This window comes from Lolium rigidum, chromosome 3, assembly GCF_022539505.1.
Source record: "Lolium rigidum isolate FL_2022 chromosome 3, APGP_CSIRO_Lrig_0.1, whole genome shotgun sequence".
In the NCBI taxonomy this organism is placed as follows: Eukaryota; Viridiplantae; Streptophyta; class Magnoliopsida; order Poales; family Poaceae; genus Lolium; species Lolium rigidum.
In genome coordinates this window covers 140,956,310-140,982,726 of record NC_061510.1, presented here as the reverse complement: position 1 = coordinate 140,982,726, position 26,417 = coordinate 140,956,310, and the positions used below count along the sequence as shown (strand labels likewise).

General features: G+C 43.7%; 2 protein-coding genes across 2 annotated transcripts; both read right to left on the bottom strand.

The window, feature by feature from the left end:
- Nucleotides 1–917: 917 nt before the first annotated feature.
- LOC124702409 (uroporphyrinogen decarboxylase-like) lies at nt 918–4,944 on the bottom strand. The gene is made up of 6 exons (XM_047234550.1): nt 4,821–4,944; nt 4,606–4,730; nt 3,564–3,674; nt 3,224–3,412; nt 2,195–2,320; nt 918–1,771 (listed from the first exon to the last, which is right to left on the bottom strand). The coding sequence occupies exons 1-6, from the start codon at nt 4,927–4,929 to the stop codon at nt 1,256–1,258; spliced, it is 1,176 nt and encodes a 391-aa protein (XP_047090506.1). The 5' UTR covers nt 4,930–4,944; the 3' UTR covers nt 918–1,255.
- Nucleotides 4,945–21,144: 16,200 nt separating this feature from the next.
- Nucleotides 21,145–26,185, bottom strand: LOC124702408 (histone deacetylase 19-like). Its single transcript, XM_047234549.1, has 7 exons — nt 25,481–26,185; nt 24,434–24,847; nt 24,247–24,341; nt 24,066–24,147; nt 23,856–23,986; nt 21,539–21,816; nt 21,145–21,457 (listed from the first exon to the last, which is right to left on the bottom strand). Exons 1-7 carry the CDS (start codon nt 25,577–25,579, stop codon nt 21,225–21,227), a joined length of 1,332 nt encoding a protein of 443 aa, XP_047090505.1. The 5' UTR covers nt 25,580–26,185; the 3' UTR covers nt 21,145–21,224.
- Between the last annotated feature and the right edge of the window lie 232 nt (nt 26,186–26,417).

The following is a 26,417-nucleotide window of genomic DNA, read 5'->3' as shown; positions in this document are numbered from 1 at the left end:
GACAATATGCATAGCCGCCAAAGATGGATACAGTCAAAAGAAAAGTGGAACACTGCATCTCCTGCACTTGTATTTTGCTGAACGTTTAAGCAGTATAGATGGTTACCCCACTGATATAAGTAATAACATATTCAGTGGCTACAAACATTATGTGAGATTTCCGGTGAAGGCTTGTTGCTTGCATAATCCCTTTGACTTATGATGTTCGATACCATCTTTAAAGTATGAAATAGATGTTTGAATTGCACTAAGCACATTCTGAGTATCAGAAAAGGGTAAAAAGAAGTGAATCGCCTGGGTTTGTTTATCAACAACTTACTGCAAAAACAACATTGGACGATAACAATTATGGCACAATTGTAATCGTTCTTTTCTTAATAAAACAGCTTGGCTGCAGCGTATTCTTACTTGAAAACACTGGTGAGGATGGCGTCCATCACTTATATTACGTGGGAGAACAACACAGCAAATGATTGCCATTCTTCGGGCTTGAGGGGCTGGCAATCCAGCAGCACCTGTTCACATTCGTTAAACCACAAGCCACCAGGTGCAGAACTGGCGCTGAAGCGTGCACTAATAATGCTTGTACAAGGACAACTGTGGGTATATCACGGCCAGTCCAATCCTTCAGTAAACCACCAGTGGCTTGGATACAGAGATGGATTACTGGGCATGGCACTAGAATGAGGACGCCCTGATGAATGAAATCATTCAACTAACCACCAAGAGATTATTCATTGAGCTGCAGAAATTTCATAACTTTCTCAGGTTTGTGACAAAAATCAATGTAAGAATGACAAGCTAGGAATTCCTTAGCAAACAAACCATGCAAAAATATCTGAATAAACTTCACCAGATAATCCATAATCAAGTTATTTGGAGCTTACAAGAAAGTTAACCTGGAGAACAGTTTCAGATAAATAAAAGGAGCTTCCAGCTTACATATATTTCAGGTAGAGTATTCTTTTTTCTTACAAATATAAATCAGCAATTTCAACTGGGCAGATAAGATTGAAGTAGTATACATGGTATAAACAAGTAGGAATTTTCGTACACCTCAACTAATGTATGCTTACAAGATTACAACGAAATGAAAATCAAAACGCAGAACACAGAATCTGTCACAACAAGATGTGTTCTCCACGTACCCTATGCTAGAGATGTGGCTTCCTGCATCTATCCTCAAGCAGTGGAATGGAATCTACAACTTCTGCCGACTAGGAGAAAGGAACAATTTCAACAGCCACAAGGTCTTTCAGTATCTGATTGCTTTTGCGACCTCAAAGAAATGGGCAACATTTTCCTCAGGAGTCCCAACCTTAATGCCATGACCAAGGTTCAATACATGTCCTTCATTACCAGCCTTCTGCACAGTGTCATGAATCCGCTTGGTTATGAACTCTTTCGATCCAAAAAGAACACCAGGGTCCACATTGCCTTGAACTGCTATGTTGGATCCCAATCTTTTCCGACCCTCAGCCATATCAACCGTCCAGTCCAAACTAACAACATCAACGCCTGTCAACGGAAGCCTTTCCAGTAATCCACCAGATCCACTTGCATATAATATCAGAGGTAAGTCAGGATGTGTTTCTTTAACAGAATCCACGATTTGCTTCAGATATGGCAAGCTGAATTCCTCAAAATCAACTGGGCTGAGTTCCGTAGCCCATGAGTCAAAAATTTGCACAGCTTGTGCGCCATTGTCCGCTTGGTATTTAATGTAGTTAGCCATCGAAGTTGTAAATTTCTGTAGCAAAGTATGTAGAATCTACAAGAAACACAGAGCAGAGATGAGGTAAACATATATTTTTTGCAATGCCGCACAACATAAGAGAAGGTCAGAAGGAAAGGAAATTGAACCCAACTACGCATCTCTGATTTCATTTCATTCAATGGACAATAAATAAAGCCAATGAATAATTACAACATATTTCACATATGCTTATGCTAATAAATAGCATAATGTTATCATGTGCAGTGTTTAGTCAGATATTACGTAAGTCAACTAAATTGTTATGGAATTGCTAACATCCTAGCAATATCAGCAAGTCCACTATCAGCAGGTATCAAACTATTCAGTACTCCATTCAAGCAACATGGGACAGTTATGAAGGAGAAATAATAATTGTCTTCAATGGAAGAAAATGTGTTGTGCAAAATATTTTATTAGAACTAGGATTGTTCGCAATACCTCTGGCTCTGCGAAGGCCATTTTCTTAATCTTCGAGAAGTTCTTTGATGAACCTCCTTCCACACAATAAGATGCCAAGGTAAACGGAGCTCCAACAAAACCGAGCACAGCAGCTTCATTCTTAACCTGAGAAGAAAACAGTGGAATCAACTGTTAAAATAACAACTGAAACGAACACCCATACCCTCACACACTCTTTCAGGAACATCATTACCGTTTCCAAATAAGGGAAGTAGGGAATTCTCTTAATTTAAACAGTCAAAAACATTGAAACTTCCTATGAGCAGAAACAGAAAAGCATTTTGCTACAATTCAGAAATGGTCTTATTAATAAATAAATAAATAACCCAAACATACTAAAATGAAAGAGCTTTTAGATACCATAGCAACATCGAGCACTCATCATGAGAAATAACATGCAGACCACATAACTGTGCTATTGTGCAATTGTACAGATTCAGAAAGTAATGGTATTACTGATACCAATGCCAATGAACTGCGTGCAATTCATACATGAAAATATGGAGGACGCCTATTGCAATGGGGAGAATAAAATCCTCAGCTGTCTCCTATACTAAGACTCTCAGTAAGCCACTCTCCAAAAGTACAGAACATATCAACACTATCTAAATGTTGTTAATGGATTATGCTGACCAAGGAGAAGCACGATAGGAAAATTAAGAATCACATAATAGTGTAGCTTTTACAATGTGGAATTCCAGTGAAACCCATGAAACTCGTGCAAAAGCATGCACATGAGCTTCTCAGATTCAATGGTTAAGCTATCATTATTTAACTTACAATATTTTAATGAATCTGAAAAGCTCCAAGTAATGCAACATTCAGAAATCAATACAAATAGTTAGCAACTTAAGATAATTCATCTATTAGAATGTAAAACTTGGAAGAAGGGAGGTGTTGACGGAGCATGATAAAAGTGTAAATGAGTACCTATTTCTACCCTATAATACTTTTGAAATGATCACATCTTTCTAATTTTCATGCTTGGATTCTGAAGAGCATACTAACCTCTTGTCGCAGTATATTTAAAGCCTGTCCTACATAGGGCACCCACTCCCCTGGAACAAATTCCCTGACTTCGTTCACAGCTGCTGCTGTTCTCAAGGGATCATATATCACTGGACCCTTTCCTTTCACAATGTCAAAAGGTATGTTCATCCCAGGAAGTGGAGTAAGGATATCGGAGAACAAGATAACCTAGGAAGATCATATGAAAGAAAACATAGCAGGAAATTGCATCAATAATTGAGCATCAGATATTGGCAGCATCTCAAGTCATGTAGGCTTTCGAGACTTGCAAACAAAAAAATTCAAAAACATACAGAAAGGGCCACAGTCCACAGCTTACTCCATCGGGCTTGAAAACCTTCCATGGTTGCAGAGAGATCTCAACAACAAGGTCAACATTTTCAGATCTTTCACGGAACGAAGGGTATCGCTCGCACAGATTTTGATAGCTCTGTTACAAAAACCACAAAATCAACGTGTTAAAGGCAGAAGGGACCTCTTTTCTTGGTACAGAAAAAAATATATAGCTCCAATGAAAAGAGTCATCTGCCATTATTCAAACACCATGAACAAAACTGTAAATAAAATGGCCTCAGGGAGGCTTTGGAAAATAGGATACACTAGGAGTGGTCATTATTTCTGCATTCTGCACAAAGTTTTGGCAGTATTGCTCTAGTTACGTTAACTAGTCTACACTTCTCATACCCTATTATAGTATGTATTGCTCTAGTTTGCAACCATGTAGAATCATGTTGGTATAAATTGTTTATCTCTAATTGGCTAATTGCATCTTGAGTTGTTGGATCTCTTTCTCTAACTGATTTCGACTATATTGTTTTGCGTTCCAACGTAAAGAGTCATCTGTCATTATTCAAACAGGACACAGCCATAGCTCATCACCTAACTATGGTGGCAAAATACCATGCACGAAATATTTCATGTTTATTTAGAAATAGACAAAATATTTTTTTGTCTTCTAGTAACATATGGTTTTTTTAATGAACGGTACTGTAAATAAAATCCCCCTGGGAGGCTTTAGAAAATAGGATACACTATGAGTGGGGTCGTTCCTTCTGCATTCTGCACAAAGTTTTGGCAGTATTGCTCTAGTTTACCTTAACTACTCTACACTTCTCATGCCCTATCACAGTATGTATTGCTCTAGTTTGCAACCATGTAGTATCATCTTTGGTACAATTCTATGATTTTTCAATTTTTTACTGAAACCATAAATTGTTTATCTCTAATTGCATCTTGAGTTCTAGGATCTCCTTCTCTAACTGATTTCGACTATATTTCTTCAATTGCATATGTACTCGGACAATGCTTGCGAAAACAGTAAGCGGAGCTGCAGATGACGCAGTTAATGAAAGTGAACCTGCCTTCATGTACCTCCCGGCCTGCCTCATGAGCCAGACGGGCGGCCTGTCCACCTTCTTCCCCCTGATCGCGCTGACCAGCAGCTGCTCCTCCGCCGTCCCGGCCACCGCCGCCTCCGCAACAGCCTCTGAAACACCCGCCAAAGCAGAAATTATCTCAGGACGCCAGATTCCTCCCGTCAAATCTTGGAGCAGAGGAGGAGGAGGCGGCAGCTCACCTCCGACGGCGCTGCAGCGGACGGGGCGGCGGGAAGGGGCGGCGCGGGGTGACCTCCGGAGGAGGGAGGTGGTGGACGGCAGCGAGAGCGGCGGGCACGCGGTGGCCATTGGGGCTGGTGGGCAGGCGACGCGACGACCTCGGCTCCCGGAGAGTCGAAGCGGATGAGATGCTGTGCTAGGCGGATAACTGCGATTGGTGTCTATGATAAGCAAATGGGCCACTCGTGTCAACTAGTTGGATTCTTTCATCTCGGACCGAGCAGCGCCCGGTGAGCTCACGGGCCATTACTGGGTGCCGGACTGCTAGGCTACTTCAGCCCAAGCTGCGAAGGAGTCAGCTAAGCCACCGGAGAAGAGAAATCACCCTTCACTTTGCCTTATCCATTAATTAATTAATTAATTAATTAACAAGAAAATGCCCAGTTAATTTGCGGAAAAGCGGAGAAAAACCATACAAAAATATACTCCAGAGCCATGCCCACACTCTGCCACAAGGACAAGCTCCAAGGCAGCACCTCCAAGGAGGAAGTGACGAGGAAACGTCGTTGTTGCCCGCTCTGGTGGATCCGGAGCTTGGGTTTTCACCCGGAGCTCCCACACCCTCACGACAAGATAGGCGGGAGCTTCACAGCAACGCCTTCAACAAGGTATAGCAACCCCCACGGGTGTTGCTGCTACCTGCCGCAACTGAGGTCGAAGCAAAGTTTTAGTCCCTTCTACTGACGAGGTATGTTTGTGTGTTCTAGGAAGTAACATATTGGCAATGAAGATGACAAGATTATCATCACATGTTGCGGTTTCAATGAAAAAAGTACTCAAGATTCAATTGTCACAAGAAAATGGTGTGTGGTTAAGTGTACTTCTATTTGTAGACGGAAAGAGAGGGGGGTTTGGGTATTAAAAATCTTGAGAACATGAACACCAGCTTATTGTGCAAATGGTGGTGAAAGTTAGAAAATGGAGATGGTCTATGGCAAAGTTTAATTCTTTCGTGGATCGTAGGTAATTTGATTCCCCTTGCTGGAATAATTTGCTTAAAAGTAAACAGTTATATTGAACAATAGATGCATGAGGATAGGATCAGGATTTCCAAACATGGATGGTGGCGTAATCTACGGATTGAGATTCCACCATCTTAGGAGTTCATCCACGTCTTGTTCTTTTCAGACTTTTTAAGAACATTTATACAGTGTGGGTGGGTGTGTGGCTATGTGCATCTTGGTTATGCAAAGTCCGGATGTAATGCTTAAACTATTAAGTAATAAATGGATCTTTATCGAAGAAAAAAAATGAGGATATGATCCGGTGAGCAAATAACTTTTTGGGATGATGCTTGTATTTTACCTTGTCCTCTTGGTGAGGGTAAAGATAGACCAAATTGGAAGTTAAATAAATTTGAAGTTTTTTCAGTTAAGTGTGTATACAAAAAAATGAATGAAAATCTGAGAAACGGAAACTTCAAATATTTATGGAATGCAAGAATATCACCAAAAATTAAAATTTTGTTGTGCTTGATATGGCACAATGCTATTGCAACGAAGGATAATATGCAGAAAAGGGGTTAGCAAGGAGATTTTTAATGCATTGTTATGATGACCTGGAAAGCAAAAAAAAACCATCATTTTTTGCATTTGTCTCGCGGCTAAGTATATGTGGAGTGTGAACAGTTTGGCTCTGGGATAGAGGGATAGACCTGGAAATTTTACTCACTATTTTAGATGGATTGCAAAAGCGTTGACTAGTAATTCCCCATGGTAGTCACTGCCACTCCGCAAGGACCGCAACATGTTGGGTCGGCGGTCTCTGAGAGCGAACACGTAGATGGGATATTCTGTGTAGCTTCTCCGCCGAGTCAGGCACATGGCTTTGAGAAGAGTGATGTTGTTGACGCTGCACCTTTGCTCTCGCCTGAGTTCTGCAGGCATGTGGTTTCTTTTGGTGATGGGGTTTCTAAGTCACGATTGTTGGCAACGGTGCCCGGAGCTGTCGTCGCGAGAAAGGTTTGCGATTTTCTCGCCACCTTAGCTGCTGCGTACCATGTATTGATGGGTGTCTCCAATGGCATGGCGTGTCTTTGTTGGCGTGGCGTTAGAGTGTTGGTTTGGTCGTGTTACCTTGTGGTCCCTTGTGTTGACTAGAGTGAGTGCAACAATGTTGCCACTGTTGTTGTAGGTTTCCGCCTAGTTTTGTCTAAAAAAAACTAGGCACCCTCTTAATTAATAGATGAGGTAAAGTTTTTGCCTTTTTAAAAAAAATCTTTGTAGAGTGTAAGGGTACATTGCCCCTATGTGTGGTTTTGGTAATTAATGACAACCCCTATGGACTAATGTTTTCATTGAGTTTATATGAAGGAATATTCCATAGGTACTACTTGTACTCCATGTGTTGGATTCAAGTATGGATGCCATGAAGATAAAGGTATACCTTGTGTATTGGCATCAAGATCATCGGTATGAAGATATATATGTGATATGATCAAGAAGAAGAAATGAAGATGGAGTTCTTATGTGGAACTCAATATTAGCCATGCTCTATCTTAAGTGAGTATGAGAAGATACAAGGTTGAGTTGGGCAAGTTCAAGATGAGCATCTTAAGTGGATCACATGCTTGAAGCTTGCCGTCCATTTGGTGATAATGGACATGTGAAGATGTGTATCAATGGAGCTTTCCCATCATAGTGTATGGGGGAGCATTTGTGAGTCTTCACAAAGCAACATTGATCAAGAGAGGCATTCCGGCTTGAGTGAAGCTTGAAGAGTTATCATCAAGATCAAGCGGGATGCGCAAGGCAAAGGTATGGCCTTGCTAGGTTTTCCTTTTACCGGTCTCAAGGTGGTTGATGGGAGACCGGATTATAGGATACATAGCCGCACTATTAAGAGGGGCTTCCGGTTGGGTAACTTGATCACATCGTCTTAGGGAGCTCAATCCTTTGCATATTTTGCATATCCGTATTGCTTCTTGGTGTTTCTCTCGTGTGAGGTACTTGAGCTTGTTGCTAGCTTTACAACAAGCCCAAGTTCATCGAAAACGGAATCCGCATGCATCTTCTATTGCGTTTTCGAGGTTGGGTGATTTTACCGGTTATTCATGATATAAGGTTCTACCTTTTATATTCATGATAAAATCCCCTCCTATAGATTCTTGTGTTTTCACTTTCCATAGGATAGCATTTGTTGTTATCTTCCAAACAAAACTGGTTTCATTCGAATCGGGGTTCGGGAGCAAAAGTTATTAAAGGAAAAGATAAAAGGAAAAAGGAAAAAGAATAAAAAGAAAAAGAAAAAAGGGGAGGGGCAGCCGGTCGGCCGGCCGGCCTGCCGGGCCACGCGCCGGCCCACCCGGTCGTAACCGGCCCGGGCGCCATTGCCATCCGGGCAACATCCGGTGGGCCGGCGGGATACTCCGGCCCGGCGCCGGTTTCCTACCGGGCCGCCCGGTGGAGGCCCCGGCCGGAACGGCCTCTCCGCCGGCTGGGCTTCAAGCCCCAGCGCGGCCCACCTGCCCTGCGCTCCTCCCGCTTATCCGCCGCCCGCGCGCGCTGTGCAGCCGCCCGGCTGCTAGGCCGGTCCGGCCGGATGGGCCACCGGCCGCATCAGCGCCAAATCCGGCCGGCCGGCCTGGCAGCCCGATCGGGCCGTTTTTCGACTGTTTTTCTCGCCCGATTTTCTGTCTTTTTTTCCCCAACAGCTATTTTTCCCCCTTAGCTATAAATAGGCTTCTTCCACCTTGAGCCAAATGAGTTCTTCCTATTCTCTCACCTCCATTGTTGCTATTTGAAGAACTTGCTCTCCCCCTTGATTCCTCCAACCATTCTTGCTCATATTTGAGGATTTGAGAGAGGAGATCAAGATCTACACTTCCACCAAACCGTTTCTTCTCTAAGTGAGGGAATCTCTTGGGATCTAGATCTTGGAGTCTTTGGTTGACTTTCCCCCTTGTTCTTCCTCTCCAATCTCATCCTAGATTTCGTTGCTTTGGTGGGATTTGAGTGTGAAGGACTTGAACACCCCCGGTGTTCTTGCTTTGCATCATTGCATAGTGTTGAGCTCTCCACCACGATTAGTTCGAGTGAGAGACCGTGAGCTTGTTACTCTTGGAGGGAGACCTCCTAGTTGGCTTGGCGGTTGGTGCTCCGGTGATCTCTTCAAGAAGATTGTGAAGAGGCCCGGGCTTCTCCTTCGTGGAGCTTGTGAAGTGGTTGTGGAGCTTGCCATCTCCGGAGCGGAGGAAAAGCTAACCATAAGGAAAGGGCCATTATCCTTCGTGGGTGTGGTTCGGAGAATAGGGTGAGCCTTCGTGGCACGGGGAATCCTTCGTGGGACCTCCACTCCTCCAAACGTGACGTACCTTGTTGCAAAGCAAGGGAACACGGGAATACATCCTCGTCTCCGCGTGCCTCGGTTATTTCTATACCCGAGCTCTCTTTCCGTGTGATAGCCATCGTGCTTGAAGTACATATATCTTGCTATCACTTGTGCTACATATATCTTGTGCCTATCTTGCTTAGCTCTAGTTGCCATTGTTACACTTAGTTGAGCTTAGCATATTTAGGGCTTGTGCTTGTAAACTAAACGTTAGTTTAATTCCGCATTCTTACAAGACAGATCCGCAAGAGTTTGTAATTGCCTATTCACCCCCCCCTCTAGGCGACATCTCGATCTTTCAATTGGTATCGCAGCAAGGTCTCTCCTTGTTTAAGGCTTCACCGCCTTGAGAGTAAAGATGTCGGCTAGTAACTTAGTGCACAATGACACAATTATCTTTGTTGGCACAAATTATCTTTTGTGGCGAAATTGCTTGCTTTGCAAACTTTGACCTTGTGTCCAAACATTGAGCAATTTCTAGATGTAGGTTTTTCTCCTCCGATGGACCCTCAAAATCTATCCTTAGAGGATGAGAAAAACTTACATCTTGAAGCTCAAGTATCTAATGAGCTTGTATTCTCTTTGAGACCAGCATTTTCATAGGTTCTTGATATATATAAAGCGAAAATCGTCTCATGAGATGTGGATCAAGCTTAAGGAAATGTTTGGTGGATCCACTTCTCATTTGGTTGGTAGTGACTCCGAGGAGCTCTCTTCCCCTTCACATCATGAAGAGCTCCAAGTTGCTTCCACCTCCGGTCGTGATGAGTTCTCATCTTCTTCCACTTCACCAACGTGTAGCAAGACACGAGGTAATGATATGGTGAGTGGTGAGGAAAATTGCAATGTTGATATTGTGCTCAATAGTGATGATTCTTCATCTCTATCCCATTGCAATGCTTCCTCTTTGGACTTAAACACATCTAGCATTGAAAATAATCTACATGCTTGTGTTGAGAGTCCTCGCATATCATGTGTAAATTGCTCACATAAATCCCATGATGATATGCTTGCCTTGTCTTGCTCCCATAATCAAAATGCTTCTATCTCCTCTAGTTGTTTGACTAACAATGTATAGGAAACCGAACACTCTTTGGATCAAGACATGTTTTCAAATAAGGATTCAAGAATTTCTTCATCTTCATCCTCCGGTATGCACATGTGCCTTATGGCAAATGGATCAAAGGTATCTCCTACTTTGACTCCTAACACTTCCTCTAATGATGAGAGTGATGATGATGATAATGATGAAGAATATAATATATTGGTGCATAATATGGCAATGGTATATGCTTCTCTTCATGGTAATAAAGAAGCTCGTGCTAATCTCGAACACTCTATGGATACCTTGAGTAAATATAGGGAAACCATAGTGGAGTTGGAGTCCCATGTTGAAAATGGGGAAATGAGATTCACTCTCCTCAAGCATGAGCTAAAAGATGAGAAGCATACTAATTTTATGCTCACACAAAAATTTGAATCCTATAAGCATGAAAATGAGAAAACTATTGTTGATGCTTGTGCTACTAACTCTACTTCTTGTGAAGCATCTATCTTAAAGGAGAATGTTGAGTTAAGGGCTCAACTTGAGTTGCTAACTAGCAATTATAGGGAATTGGAAGAAAGTCATAAAAACCTCTCGGGCTCTCATGATGACCTTCTAATTTCCTATGATGGGCTAAAGTTATCTCATGAGGCTAGCATCACTAAGGTAACATCTTGTGAGCCTCATGTGGACATTAGCACAATCTCTACTACAAATGCTAAATTGCCATGTGCTAGTCCTTGTAATCCATCTAGTCAAACTAGTGATACACCTTGTGTTGGATTACTTGCCTTGCCTTGTTGCTCTAACAATGAAACTTCTACTTCCTCTAGTACTTGTATTTCTACTAACCATGTAGAGGAAATAAAAGAGCTCGAGGCCCAAGTCTTTTCTTTAAAGAAAGACTTGGAAAAGCGTCATGAAGGGAAATCCGCACTTGACAAGATGTTGAGTATGCAACAATCCCCCAATGACAAGAGTGGACTTGGATTCAATTCCAATAACAAGAACAAGTCCAAGAGCAAGAGCAACAAAAAGAAGGGCCAAGACAAAGTCAAGGATCCGGCCAAAGTGGTTTGTTTCAAGTGCAAGGTTGAAGGGCATCATGTTAGATCATGCCCATTGAAGAAGAAGAAGCACTTGAGTGAGAAACAACAAGGGAAACGGCCACAAGGTCAAGGTCAAGCTCATGCTCGACCTCAAGTTGAAGATAGGCCACTTCCCAAGAAGAATCAAGATATTGTTCCCCAAGAGAAGAAATCAATAAAGAAGAGAAAGGGGAACACTTGCTACTTATGCCGTGTGAAGGGGCACTTTGCTTCTTCATGTTTAGGTAGTACCTTATCTAACCCTATAATTGTTGATGATGATTATTCTCTAGGGAAGGATAAGGATGGCAATGTGTTTGCCAAGTTTGTTGGAACTCAAAGTGGTCTCAAGAAAAGGACCATTTGGGTTGCCAAGCTTATTGTGACTAACCTCTTAGGACCCAACTTGGTTGGGGACCAACAAGCTCAAACGTGATCAATAGGTACATATGGAGGTCATTGGATACTTGGCTATTTCATGAAGAATTAAGGGATCTTCATATATTATATTTTAACCAAGCCAAGTCGTATGGATCATCATCTATATCTTATATCCAATGTTCCTCCTTGCGGTAACTTATACTCCAACTCTTCATATTTATTGTAAGTTACTTGTCCCTTTGCATGTTTGGTTTTGTATCAAATATGTGTTTGTATGTGTTGAATCTTACTTGCCTATCTTTTGTATTCAAGTATGTTTGTTTGTCTCATCATATACTTGTGTATTATTTTGAGCCTAATGCATCTTGATGATATCTTATTTGGCTCTCTTTGAGTGATTAATGGAATACCCCATTTTGGGGGAGTGATATGCATTGTGCATCTCTATTTCTCTAAAATGTGTGTACATGGGTATCACCACTTAGTATTGATATTGCAAGATTATCTAGTCACTATGTGGTATGTCATACTCATGAGAAATTCAAATTCTAAATGTCCATTAATCATCTCTAGTTGAATTTTAGTTGCCTCTTGTTTAGAAGAAATGTTTTATCACATTATGGGGGAGTAATATGTTTTGTACATATCACAAGCCTAAGAAAATGTGAACATATGAGGTTATGCCACTTAGAGTTGATGCTCTTAATTATCTTGTTCCTAGGTGGCATGTTTGCTCAAACAAGCTCCACTTCTATTAAAAAAGCTTTTATTGGCTCATCTTATGGATTCTTGTTTGTTTAAGAAATTCTCGGTACGGTTTTCCCTCAAATACATATCTCTATATCTTATTTGGGACACCGTTTGCTTCAAGTTATTCTAATCATTGTCGTGCGTGATTGTTTGACTAATTGAAGCTATCAAGAATCTTCATCCGTGCATAGTGCCTAATTCTATATACTTATCCTATGCCTTTTATTGTGAAATTGATCCTTACTATCATTGTCAATTCACCACCGGAAATTATTTCCAATATACTCATTGTCTTTGACAATTGATAACCTTGTATGTGGTTGAATTCATGGATCATCTTCACCTTGGATTGCTTCTTAGTTACTTATTTTATTTCCAAGAAATCTTTGTTGCTCCCATGTGTCTTCTTTGTCCCTTTGAAGAATCTTTTGATAAATTCTCTTGATTCATATCAAGTGTTTATTTTGGAAGACAAACCTTTTCCTTACGGTACATTGTGCCATTGTGAAAAGTGTAGAAGGGTTTGGTTTATTTGTTCGAACCTTGCTCTTTTTGGGAGTTTTGCTATCTCATTCCTTCTTCTATGCTTTATTTGTTGAATGAGATAAATCTTTGAGCATGTTTGCTTTAGTTCATCCTTTATGCTCAATGGTTTCTTCTTAGTTCATTGGTTGAACTTTGTTGAACAAATCTTTTGTGATTTGCGTCTTTGATATTATTTGGACAACAAATTTGTTTGGTCACACCTTTATGCCTTATTCAATTCATTTGGTGTTTTGTCCAAAGTATATCTTTCTTGGATTTTTAAAAGTCTTTGTTTGTGCTTATATGCAATTTATTTATATTTATAGCATGCTTTCTTTCTTCGATCCATTATATAGGGTATACTCCATCAAATCCTAAACGGCTAAGATGTGCATGAAATTCAAATTTCATCTATAAATATGCACATATTGATATGGAGTGTATCCTATGTATTGTGGTTAGTCTAACCATTTTGGACCCAATGAGTTTGGGGACCAAGATGTACTTGAATGATGTTTTAGGTACATTGGAGATGCAATGGAGGCTTGTCTCATCTATAAGGAAGGTGTTGTCACCATATGAGAATTGGAGTCAAGCTAGGATGATCGATGAACTCTTATCTACTACATCAAGCCATTGCTATCTCGGTAACAAGTATCTTATTCATGCATTCTCATATAACATCCAACCTCTTGTAGGTTGTATCTTGGCATGAAATTATTTATTTCGAAAATATTGCGGTTCTTGAAAAACCCTTTTCAAATAAAACCTCTTATTGAACATTTGAGTAATTTGAGAAGATGCATATGATAGGTTATATATATATATATATCATATTTTATTATTCACCTATCACAAATATGCCCTCTAGCAATTTATTGCATATCAATTCCTCAAAGAGCTCTTGTGTGCAATATTGATGAATTTGTGAAATAAATCCGTATTTGAGATACTTGTTGCCTTTCTCACAACATTCCAACTAGACTTACTTCCCTTATTGTTAGTTGTGATGTTTTTGAGATTTTATTTGGTTGAAGTTCATTTATATACCATAAGTGAAAAGTGGAGCCATAGGCTATATATGCTTTTAAGCAAACATCCTTTGGTATATTTTATGACTTCATTTTGGATATCTAGTCCTATTTATTTTGTTAACCTCTTGTGTGTGCATGTTTCTTTATGGATCATTTTTTCCACTTTAGAAACTTATATACATAAGAGCGTTAATCCATCACCTTGATATCTTTGTTCTTTGCCAACCATCTTTTATGCTTTGTTTCTTAGTGGTGTTGGTAAAGGAGATTTATGAGTGCTTGGTTTATTTGTTTTCCTTCTTGCACTCATATCTCGTAATTGTTGGACTAAAGTTGTTCTTGATAAGCATATTCTCTTTATCCTAGTTGCGTTCTAAATGATATATAGGGAGTGAGGATTCCATGTTTATGCATATTGTATTCAAATGCAAACATTATAAATTATGCACGAACCTTGGGGAGCTTCCTTATTTTTATTTAGAGCACTATATCTCTCTTATCATGATATCTTTGTTCGTCCAATTGGATCTTTGATTGCTTGCTTTATTTGTTAAAGCTTCCTTCACCATGTTATCCTTGTGCAATCTTTGATCCTCAATATAGTTTGACTTCCTTCAAGTATTCATCATTGGATATGTGCATTTGATTCCACTCAAATTATGAGAAGTGCACACCTTGGGGAGGAACTCACATTATATTGGCTTTCTAAATTTTTCACCCATTTTGACAATCGATGCCAATGGGGGAGAAGTTTAGAGGGTTTAAGGGAATGGTTTTATACTTAAGTTTGGTTTGTGCTTAAGTGTTTTGCCTCTCATGCATTCCATATTTATATGTCTTGCATGGTTGTATATATATAGTGGAAATTGTCCCAAAGGTTAATCTTGACAATGTATGCAATGAATTCATGTTCATCACACGTGCATACATTGTGGGGGAGTTTGCTCTATATATATTGGCTCTACTCACATCCCTTGCATTAGTTGTAGTTGTGTGAGTAGAGTTGGTTTTGATATGGGATAGTAGCTTTGTGTTACTTGACCATATCAAATACAACCTCTTGTATACAACTTACTCTCGGATAAGTTGCGTACTTGTCTCTAATATTCATTATATAAACCCTCTTATTGTGGTTGTCATCAATTACCAAAATGGGGGAGATTGTAAGGGTACATTGCCCCTATGTGTGGTTTTGGTAATTAATGACAACCCCTATGGACTAATGTTTTCATTGAGTTTATATGAAGGAATATTCCATAGGTACTACTTGTACTCCATGTGTTGAATTCAAGTATGGATGCCATGAAGATAAAGATATACCTTGTGTATTGGCATCAAGATCATCGGTATGAAGATATATATGTGATATGATCAAGAAGAAGAAATGAAGATGGAGTTCTTATGTGGAACTCAATATTAGCCATGCTCTATCTTAAGTGAGTATGAGAAGATACAAGGTTGAGTTGGGCAAGTTCAAGATGAGCATCTTGAGTGGATCACATGCTTGAAGCTTGCCGTCCATTTGGTGATAATGGACATGTGAAGATGTGTATCAATGGAGCTTTCCCATCATAGTGTATGGGGGAGCATTTGTGAGTCTTCACAAAGCAACATTGATCAAGAGAGGCATTCCGGCTTGAGTGAAGCTTGAAGAGTTATCATCAAGATCAAGCGGGATGCGCAAGGCAAAGGTATGGCCTTGCTAGGTTTTCCTTTTACCGGTCTCAAGGTGGTTGATGGGAGACCGGATTATAGGATACATAGCCGCACTATTAAGAGGGGCTTTCGGTTGGGTAACTTGATCACATCGTCTTAGGGAGCTCAATCCTTTGCATATTTTGCATATCCGTATTGCTTCTTGGTGTTTCTCTGTGTGAGGTACTTGAGCTTGTTGCTAGCTTTACAACAAGCCCAAGTTCATCGAAAACGGAATCCGCATGCATCTTCTATTGCGTTTTCGAGGTTGGGTGATTTTACCGGTTATTCATGATATAAGGTTCTACCTTTTATATTCATGATAAAATCCCCTCCTATAGATTCTTGTGTTTTCACTTTCCATAGGATAGCATTTGTTGTTATCTTCCAAACAAAACTGGTTTCATTCGAATCGGGGTTCGGAAGCAAAAGTTATTAAAGGAAAAGATAAAAGGAAAAAGGAAAAAGAATAAAAAGAAAAAGAAAAAAAGGGGAGGGGCAGCCGGTCGGCCGGCCGGCCTGCCGGGCCACGCGCCGGCCCACCCGGTCGTAACCGGCCTGGGCGCCATTGCCATCCGGGCAACATCCAGTGGGCCTGGCGGGATACTCCGGCCCAGGCGCCGGTTTCCTACCGGGCCGCCCGGTGGAGGCCCCGGCCGGAACGGCCTCTCCGCCGGCTAGGCTTCAAGCCCCAGCGCGGCCCACCTGCCCTGCGCTCCTCCCGCTTATCCGCCACCCGCGCGCGCTGTGCAGCCGCCCGGCTGCTGGGCCGGTCCGGCCGGATGGGCCACCGGCCGCATCAGCGCCAAATGCGGCCGGCCGGCCTGGCAGCCGGCTGGGCCGTTTTTCTGACTTTTTTTTCTGCCCGATTTTCTGTCTTTTCTCCCCAACAGCTATTTTTCCCCCTTAGCTATAAATAGGCTTCTTCCACCTTGAGCCAAATGAGTTCTTCCTATTCTCTCACCTCCATTGTTGCTATTTGAAGAACTTGCTCTCCCCCTTGATTCCTCCAACCATTCTTGCTCATATTTGAGGATTTGAGAGAGGAGATCTAGATCTACACTTCCACCAAACCGTTTCTTCTCTAAGTGAGGGAATCTTTTGGGATCTAGATCTTGGAGTCTTTGGTTGACTTTCCCCCTTGTTCTTCCTCTCCAATCTCATCCTAGCTTTTCGTTGCTTTGGTGGGATTTGAGTGTGAAGGACTTGAACACCCCCGGTGTTCTTGCTTTGCATCATTGCATAGTGTTGAGCTCTCCACCACGATTAGTTCGAGTGAGAGACCGTGAGCTTGTTACTCTTGGAGGGAGACCTCCTAGTTGGCTTGGCGGTTGGTGCTCCGGTGATCTCTTCAAGAAGATTGTGAAGAGGTCCGGGCTTCTCCTTCGTGGAGCTTGTGAAGTGGTTGTGGAGCTTGCCATCTCCGGAGCGGAGGAAAAGCTAACCATAAGGAAAGGGCCATTATCCTTCGTGGGTGTGGTTCGGAGAATAGGGTGAGCCTTCGTGGCGCGGGAATCCTTCGTGGGACCTCCACTCCTCCAAACGTGACGTACCTTGTTGCAAAGCAAGGGAACACGGGAATACATCCTCGTCTCCGCGTGCCTCGGTTATTTCTATACCCGAGCTCTCTTTCCGTGTGATAGCCATCGTGCTTGAAGTACATATATCTTGCTATCACTTGTGCTACATATATCTTGTGCCTATCTTGCTTAGCTCTAGTTGCCATTGTTACACTTAGTTGAGCTTAGCATATTTAGGGCTTGTGCTTGTAAACTAAACGTTAGTTTAATTCCGCATTCTTACAAGACAAATCCGCAAGAGTTTGTAATTGCCTATTCACCCCCCCCCCCTCTAGGCGACATCTCGATCTTTCATAGAGGTATTAGACCGTACCTTTGTACCAATCTATATCAAACGATCTTCGGATTCAGAGATGATAGAAGCTACAAAACATAACTGAAGATTTACCTTTCCACCCTTATTTTGCGAGCTTGAATAGTATTTGTTGAATTGAAGATTCTCGTTTCAATTAAACAGAACAGGCAGGTCTCCCACTTATTTCTTATACAAAAACTCTCAAACTTTGACAACTCAATAGAACAATCTAATGAAACAAAGGAACAATCTCTATAATACCAGGAAAACTCATTCAGAACACAACCACTCAAATGGACAACAAGCTAGGGATATTCAAAATGGAACCCAGGTCTAGATGCACCTGTTATCTGAACGGACACATTCTATCAAGATTGGTGTGCAAACAGCACCTTCGGCCCACCTCTGCGCAGCATTAAATGTTCCTACTTCCCGTTGGACTCAACCGGTCAAGACGGAGGTATCCATTACCATTTGTGTTATTCATTGACGTAAGGCTGACCATAGTGTTAATATTTTAGGTAGTATCATGCATCCTAGGTCCACAAAAACGCTGATGTTGCATCTAATTAAGAAGGAGAGATAAGATTAGATTAACATAGGTGGATAATGTATGATAGCGCACGTTGCGAGAGAAGTTAATGCTAAATAGATCTTGTACACATATTTGTGTTGAGATTCTACAAAATAATAAATTTAGAAGATTATGATACTATTCTATAATACCACTCAATATAGATATAGTATCATAGACAAATATCATATGCATGTACTACTATATGATACAATGCACTATGACCAGCCTAAAATCGAACTTGAACTATGGATGCAGTTTTAAAAGTTAAAACGAGACTTGAACTAGCGCGTTCAGCGAGCACCGTCTTGCTGGCCACCACGCGCTGCCCCAGCTCGAATAACATCACGTCTTACTGGCCTCCACGCGCTGCCCCAGCTCGAATAACATCGCCGTGAAACCGGAACGTCGCGTGCATCACGGCGGCGCTGCCACTACTGAGATTGAGCTGCTGGTTGGCAGCCTCCATGAGGGCGCCCTGATGCGGACGACCGCCTCCAGGAGCCTCGCATCTGAACAGCCGTAACTGCACCTCCATTTCCTACCTGCCCACGTCCTCACGAAGTGCACATAGCTACATTCGTCATACAAGTTGGTATTAGTCATACAGAAACCCTCCCGGGTCGCCACGCACGGGCGACTCTGGAGGCTCCCCGCACCTAACCCTAGAGCCGCCGCCAGATCCATCCCCTCGGCTGCTGTCGTCACTGGCGCCGGCGGTGGCGGCCACGCCCGGCCGGCGAAGTCGGCGGATGAGGGCGGGCGCGCTCTGACGGGTCCCCTACCGTGCGGAGGCGGGACGTTGAAGGGCGGCGCAGGTGGCGCGAGCGGTCGACGGCGCTGGGTGTGGTGGTCCCCGGCGGCGCGTGGCGGGGGGTCGGGTGGAGAGGAGATTCCCGGCGAGGTGGGCGGAGGGAGGTCGTGGCGGTGCGGCTGCGTCGCGAGTGGCGTCTGGGAGCGGCAGGATGGGTGGCGGCGGCGCGGAGGCGGGACGTTGAAGGGCGGCGCAGGTGGCGCGAGCGGTCGACGGCGCTGGGTGTGGTGGTCCCCGGCGGCGCGTGGCGGGGGGTCGGGTGGAGAGGAGATTCCCGGCGAGGTGGGCGGAGGGAGGTCGTGGCGGTGCGGCTGCGTCGCGAGTGGCGTCTGGGAGCGGCCGGATGGGTGGCGGCGGCGCGGAGGCCTCGGCCAGGGAGCGCCCTGGCGAGCAGAGGACCGCTGCCCCTAAGGCCGGCGCTCCTGCGGAGTCCCTCGCCGGCGTCGCTGGCAGGAGTGGAAGCTGGCGGCCCAGGCCCGATCTGGGCTTGCGGACCCGATCTGGGTCAGGCGGGCTGGGAGGCTGGGTTGGACGTCTCGCCTGGAGTGGGCGACGTTCGTGGCTTGCTATCCCAGCTCAAGCCGGAGGAGCGGAGTGGTGGCCGCAGTGCTTCGTGCCGGCGGGTGTAAAGGCTGTGGTGCCTCGCCGGGATGGAGTTGGAGTTGGAGTCTTCGCCTAGCCTTCATCCATGCGGTGGGTGTTTCGGAGTTCTGCGGTTTTTGCGACTTCATCGACGAGGGGCTGCGACGGCGGCGGTGCGAGGCCTCACGGACGGTATGCCCCAGTTCCGGGGGTTGGGGAGGCTTGCGATGGTTCGTACGAAAGTCTAGCTTGGCCCAGTCGGGCCGGCGGCGGCGGCGACGGCACCCGCAGGTGTCGCTCCCCTTCTTGGAGGCGCCGCCGAGGAGTGTCGGAATCTCCCTAACCTGCTTGGAGATGGTTGTTGTCTTCGGGGGAAAGCCTCGATTCGTAGATCGGCTCGATGGCGGCGTCATTGACGTCGTAACTCTGTTGGGAGCATCGGGCATGAAGACACGGTGCAGAGGTTCTTGGCGGCTTTAATCCGGTGACGCAACGGTCCATGGCAGTTCTTCAAGGCGCTATGCACGCCACTGCTGGCATGTTCTGGAGGACAGCTTCTGAGATCCGTCCAAGTCCCGCCATTGATCTCCTTCGGATGGTGCGTTGACAAGGAAGTTCCTTTTGGAGCTGTTCCTCTTCGGAGGTGCTTGGCGTCGGTCGAGACGTGGTTTGGTTTTTTGCTTATGACGGGTTCTTTGTGTTGTGGTTGTTTGGTCTGTAGCAGGTGTTGTGTGGGGTTACGCTCGTTGCTTGTAGCGAGTGGTGCGGTTCTTATATTTAAACTTCTGCCTTCTATAAAAATATGGTACGCCTTTGACGTACTCTCGAAAAAAAAAAGCTACATTCGTCATCAGGGTGTGATGCAGCGCCGTGCCTGCCGACAGTGACATGGACATCCATGTCAAACACGCTGTCACGGTGACCATGTATTGGCAGCGGGCGCATTATCTGTCGGAGGCTCGCAGTGTCGCGTGGATGATCGCCAGCAAGGTCGTCGAATTCGTCGCCGTCGACGGTCACCATCAGACAGACGGACATGCCATCCGAGCACACACTCATCCTGCAAGCTCGCACTCGAGCCCGTGACCCAACGGGTACAAATAGTTCAGCGCAACGGATAGCGATGCCTTGAATAGGGGCAGCTCGCCGCAGAGGAAAACCCATCCCCCTGTCCGACCGCTGGTGTTGGCGGGACCTAGCCCCACTGCATGACGGTCACGTCATTGAGTGGCATTGGTGGCCGAATCGAGTGTGGTTCTGCTAGCTGTTGTTTTAAACTTTCAGTGAAATGGTCCATGTTACAAACGAACTGATGTTCTATCGGTCCAGGAAGCAATGGTGCCAATAGCAGTGGTGCCAACAGCAGCATGCCATCCCACACAGCGCCTTAAAACACAACATATAACAGTGTAGATACATTTTGTGCACTCCGTATCTCTTCATTTATTGTGTCTGCCACATATCACGATGCAAGTTTGCATGGTCCAGATAAACATAGTATTTGGTCTGGGAGCCAAAACCCCACTACCAAATGTGTAGCAGCTTTTCTCAAACATCCAAGTTTAAGGGATACATCCCAGAACATACTCACAAAGTGAGACCCACTGCCTCAAAAATATAGATGTTATCCTAACGCTTCCAAAATGATTGTCCTCTCTGCATATTAAACTAACTAACGCTTCAAAACAGATCGTTTGATTTTCTGAATCAGGAAACTTTTATCACTGATCAGCTCAGTAGCCTTGGCGATATTCAAATATGCTCCAATTGTTTCTGCCTCCTCAAGTGGCATGTCTTCAGGAACATCCACTTTTACATCCTGCAATTCGTCATAAGTCCATTTGGTAATGACGGCCTGAACTTCTTCCAGACTTGTAACCAACAGGACCTGTTCACGTTTAGGACCTACACAAAGGGTTCAGCATTTAGTTAAATTGACAACATGAAGAATCTTCATCTGGACATCACTAGATGGTAGAAAATTACCATCACCCAGAAGTCCAGCCTCTGGACGTGCAATCATCTGAAAGCTACGACCATGTTTACCGAGGGCTCGAGCACCATACTTCAGCATGGATCCAGCAAATGCAGAGACACTACCTATAGTTCTGGAGGCAGTCGAGATAGTTCTTAAGGCTGGAGTTACACATCCATCAGACACGGAATCGAAGTGCCCAACATAGTTTAGGAAATCTGTGTAGGGATTCAGCATGTCATTGTATTCCATCAAGACTGATTGTTGGGATCCCAAGCCTCTGCCTATTCTGCATTACAATACAACATGATAATCGATTAGTACTTGATTCTTAGACTAATATCAAAGGCAAACCCAAAAATTATGGCTTTGTAAATCATATTTAAAAGATCATATTACTTGCTGCCTCTATTCATATAGCGCTCATTTTTTCCAAACATATGATACTGAAAAACAATACAGCAGAACTGGGTACCAAATATAACTTCAAATAAACAATTGTACAAGGCAGTCGATCCATGGTCAATAAAAGATCATATTAGGGTGTGTTTGGGACAGCTCCACTCCACCAATCCACCGGTGGAGCAGCTGAAGCTGTCCCAAACGCATCAACTTCACCGAAGCAGCGAGGGAGGTGCTTCAGCAACTCCACTTCACCTCCTAATATCCATCTAACCCTCCACTTGAGCTTAATTACCCACCAATGCCACTGAACTACCCCCAACTTTTCAGCCCAGCCAGATCGTTTTTCTGCAGGCTCGCCCACGATTCCTCTCCTCATGGCGAACTGGCGACTAGGGCACGCCGCCGCCCCCATCTCAGGCAGGATCCCCGCCCTCTAGAGGACCTCCGACGCCCCCCTGTGCTAGCGGCCCTGCCTTCTCCCGTCCGCCCCTTACTCCCTCCAATCAACCTTCACCAGAACAGCCAACGAAGCAACCAAGGGACTCGTCGTCGCTGTATTCCTAGTCGAGCGATTCCCTAGTCGTACTTGACTTCCAGTAGGTAGCCGCTGAAAGGTATGCCAATATTCTTCACCGCACCTTTTGCTTTTCTGTACATGGTGCTACTGCGTACATGATCTGTACATGGCGCTACTGCATATCTTGATAGATCATACATGGTGATCAGTAGAAAATATTATCGATCTGTACATGATGAATAGATCGGATAGCACAGCCTTTTTTAGGCCAATCAGATAGCACAGCTTGATATATATGGTTTGTATTGTAGTACGTCGCGAATACTTTTGTGTGACATTACGATCTGTACATGTTGAACACTAGAAGATATATGTGATATTCACATCGTGAATAGATTGTACAACTTTTGTGTGACAAGTTTAATATTTTTTTTTGAAGAATGGCTGCCATTGCATGGACTGATGAAAATACTAGTATAGTTACCGAATTATTTGCTGAGGAAGTTGGTCGTGGCAATCGATCAAGTACCCACTTGAATAATGTTGGATATGACGAGGTAGCCAGGAGGTTTAAAGATAAGACGGGCATATCATTAAAGAAGTCGCAACTAAAGAACAAATGGGACAAATTGAAAAATGACTATAGCATATGGAAAAGGTTGCTCCAACAAACAGGTGCCGGCTGGGACCATACAAGCATAACATTTGAACAAGACAAAGAGTGGTGGAAGAAAGCCAAAATTGTAAGTCTCTTTCGTAATGTACATGGCTATGATGTTTCGAAATTATTATTTGTGGTAATACGTGTTACATCTTTTAACAGGACATTCCAGGTTGTGGTAGGTTTCAAAAGCAAGGTATTCGGAACGAGGAACATCTGAAGGTTATGTTTGAAGATATCAATAATGATGGAAGTGACCATTGGTGTCCAACATCTGGAGATTTGCCACAACCAGCCGCTGAAGAAGATCTTGTTAATCTTGAAGGAGATGATAGTATTGACATTGACGAGATAGATGAGTCCCCTGCCAGTTCCAAAGGGAAGAGAGCTGCAAAGGTCGTGGGTGACAAGTCGAAGAAGTTGAAGACATCCCAAGTGATGCAAGAGGAGATTTAAAAACTTGGTGTTTTGGCTGAGAGGACTCAATTATCATTAGAATCTTACACGAAGAAAGATGACACTTGCACTGCCAATTCCGTGATGGACTTGGTGGTTGAATGTGATGCAGCTATTGGTAGTGATGAGCATTTCATTGCCACTGAGTTGTTTGTTAAAAAGGAGCAACGGGAGATGTTCCTCCATATGCCAGTGATAGAAGATCGGCTTAATTGGCTTAAGAGAAAGTATATGGCCAAATATGGTCGTTCCTCCATATGCAGTGGACTGAAGCTTAGTATATTCCTACCTGTTCACTGCCTTAGCTGCCTGTCGTGCAAAGGGATTGCTCCAAGCTTTGGGTCTTGCCGACAATCCTTCAACAAAGTCATACGCTTCGCGATCCCAGTCAATATCATCATCAATTATATCATCAATCATCTACAATGCACATCCTATTTGAGTCAGGGCAATCTAACATATACCAAAAATGAACAGTTTGTATGTGCAAAGGGAGAACCTCAGTTTGAAGTTCATTTGTATCTTTGAACCCTTTGATCGGAACTTCCTCAATGATGGCTAAATGTGATAACACTCTATCTCTGAAAATAAGAAGTATTACAAACAGTTAGAAAATTCTTTCTCAGAAGCCTTCTATGAAACGAATATGAAACACATCATAACATGAATAATTCTGTTACCTTATCTCATCCAGATTTTCTGTGTTATTCAATTTCACCACATTATCATTTACACTTTGATTTTCTCCAAAATTATACTTGCCAAGTAGACCAGACTGCATTCCAACAACCAAATCCAAAGACAGATGGTAAATTCACAATCAATCAGATAAGATGTAACTGAAAAAAATCAACAAAATGCTAATACCTCAGAACACCAGCAGTGGACAATATTTCCAAGAATCATTATGGGCAGGCCAAAGATTCGCAAAATAGACAAACAGCGGAGGTGGCTCTCAGCCGAAAGGCTGAAACAATCTGCATGATCAGGAGCTAGGGATTCTATCCCTGTTTGGAGCACGATGAGATTGGGATTAAACACTGAGATTGCTTTTTGAATTATGGTTTGAAACAGACCAATAAAATCATCATCCTTTGTTCTCACACCCAAAGACACATTCAGCGCATGGTGTTTACCACGACCAACTCCAATGTCAGTGGACATGTAGCTGCTGAAGTCCCCATACTTGTTAAATGATATCGTCATCACCTTGTTAGATCTGATGAAGGACTTTTCAACACCGTCCACATGGTGTACTCCAACATCGATATATATGATACGCTGTAAGCAACACAATTTTATCATCATGGGAATTATGGGATGCATGATATCAGTTAAATCGATTAAGATTTAACAATATGCCTATTACTAGCATAAGAAAAATAAAAAATTAGATCAAAACTTAATAACGCAATCTACAGTGACCTGTTATTTACCACCAGTTTCTAAGATACTAGATATCTACATAACTTCCACAAGATGGCTCTATTAAAGATGCTCTGTGGTCCACAGTACCAAAGAATGCAAGCTATAGTCAAGAGCTTTGAGATACGGTAAGGGTGCTCAAAAATCTAGACCTATATGGCCTAAAAACCAATAACGGTTATCACTTTGAGATGTTTGCTTTAACAATAATCTCAAGCAAACAATATTCATCTGTATGACTATATGGATGCAAATCCCGCCCTAGACCTAAACCACTCCATAGCACAGCAACAGCCTATTCACTCAATGATTAGGAAGCAGGGGATGATTATGACAGATGCAGTTGCTGGAAAGGTTATCAACAGTGCTCAAGCAGGTTTCAAACTCCAGACTAAAGAGCTGGTTAAGCCTAAAATCTTACTTTAACTACTAAGATTCAACAGTCGAGTTACCAACTTATAATGTAAATATAGCTTATAATGTACTTACCTCGTGGGACTTGAGCAGATCCAGTACTCCTAGTACAACATCATTGAGAATAACTGAGCCAGAAGAGTCGTTAGGGTAAAGCCCATCGGCCCAGTTCATTGTGAAGCCTGCTTGTTTCTCTTGGAATATAGAACAAGAGCCGATGTCGGATGGACTTGCAGCATCTAGGGTGTCAGACCTCTCATTGGGAAAAGACACAAAAACAGATCCGCTGCCCGTGTGGAACGATTGGACCTCGCTGTAGGAAGAAGGAAAAGGACGGCACACCTTAGGGAAGGGGCTCCGTAGTGGAGGCCGATGCAGTGAACTAGACGTCGGTCCTTGCCTTCCGGAACATACTCCCACAAATATTTCCCCCGATGGCTGCGCCCGCCGCCGATGAAGCGACCAGCCGGACCCGATGGAGCAACGGCATCTTCGGAGAAAGACATGTTAACAGGCGGCGTCGAAGGAGAAGCACCGGGTCGGGTCGGCTACGACTCCAGGTTCAACGTCAGTAGGCGTCGAGATTCACCGGCAGGAGGGGAGGTGGGAGCCTGAGGAGGAGACTGTTTGGGGGCTGGCGGGGATAGAGAAGGGGATATGCCTGGAGGACACGGACGGCGGAGGCAGATTCCGACCAGAGGGCGCCGGAGGGGAGGGAGAAGGCAGGCGGCGCTAGGGTTAGGACGGCGCCGCCTCCCAGCGGTCGAGCACGGGGCGAAATGAGGTGGGCGAACGAGTTCTGGGCGTTTTCCACATGGGTGCCTCGGGAATATTGGGTGGCACTGGGCGGTAATTTTCGAGCAAGTAGCAGGGCATATATGGACATAGGTTTTTTTTTTTTGAGATATATATGGACATAGGTTTTGTGCAACCAAGTGCTAAAAAGTGCTTAGATGCTATTTGTCCAACCGAGCACTCCCGAACCGTTGGATGCGTCCTGAACAGATGATTG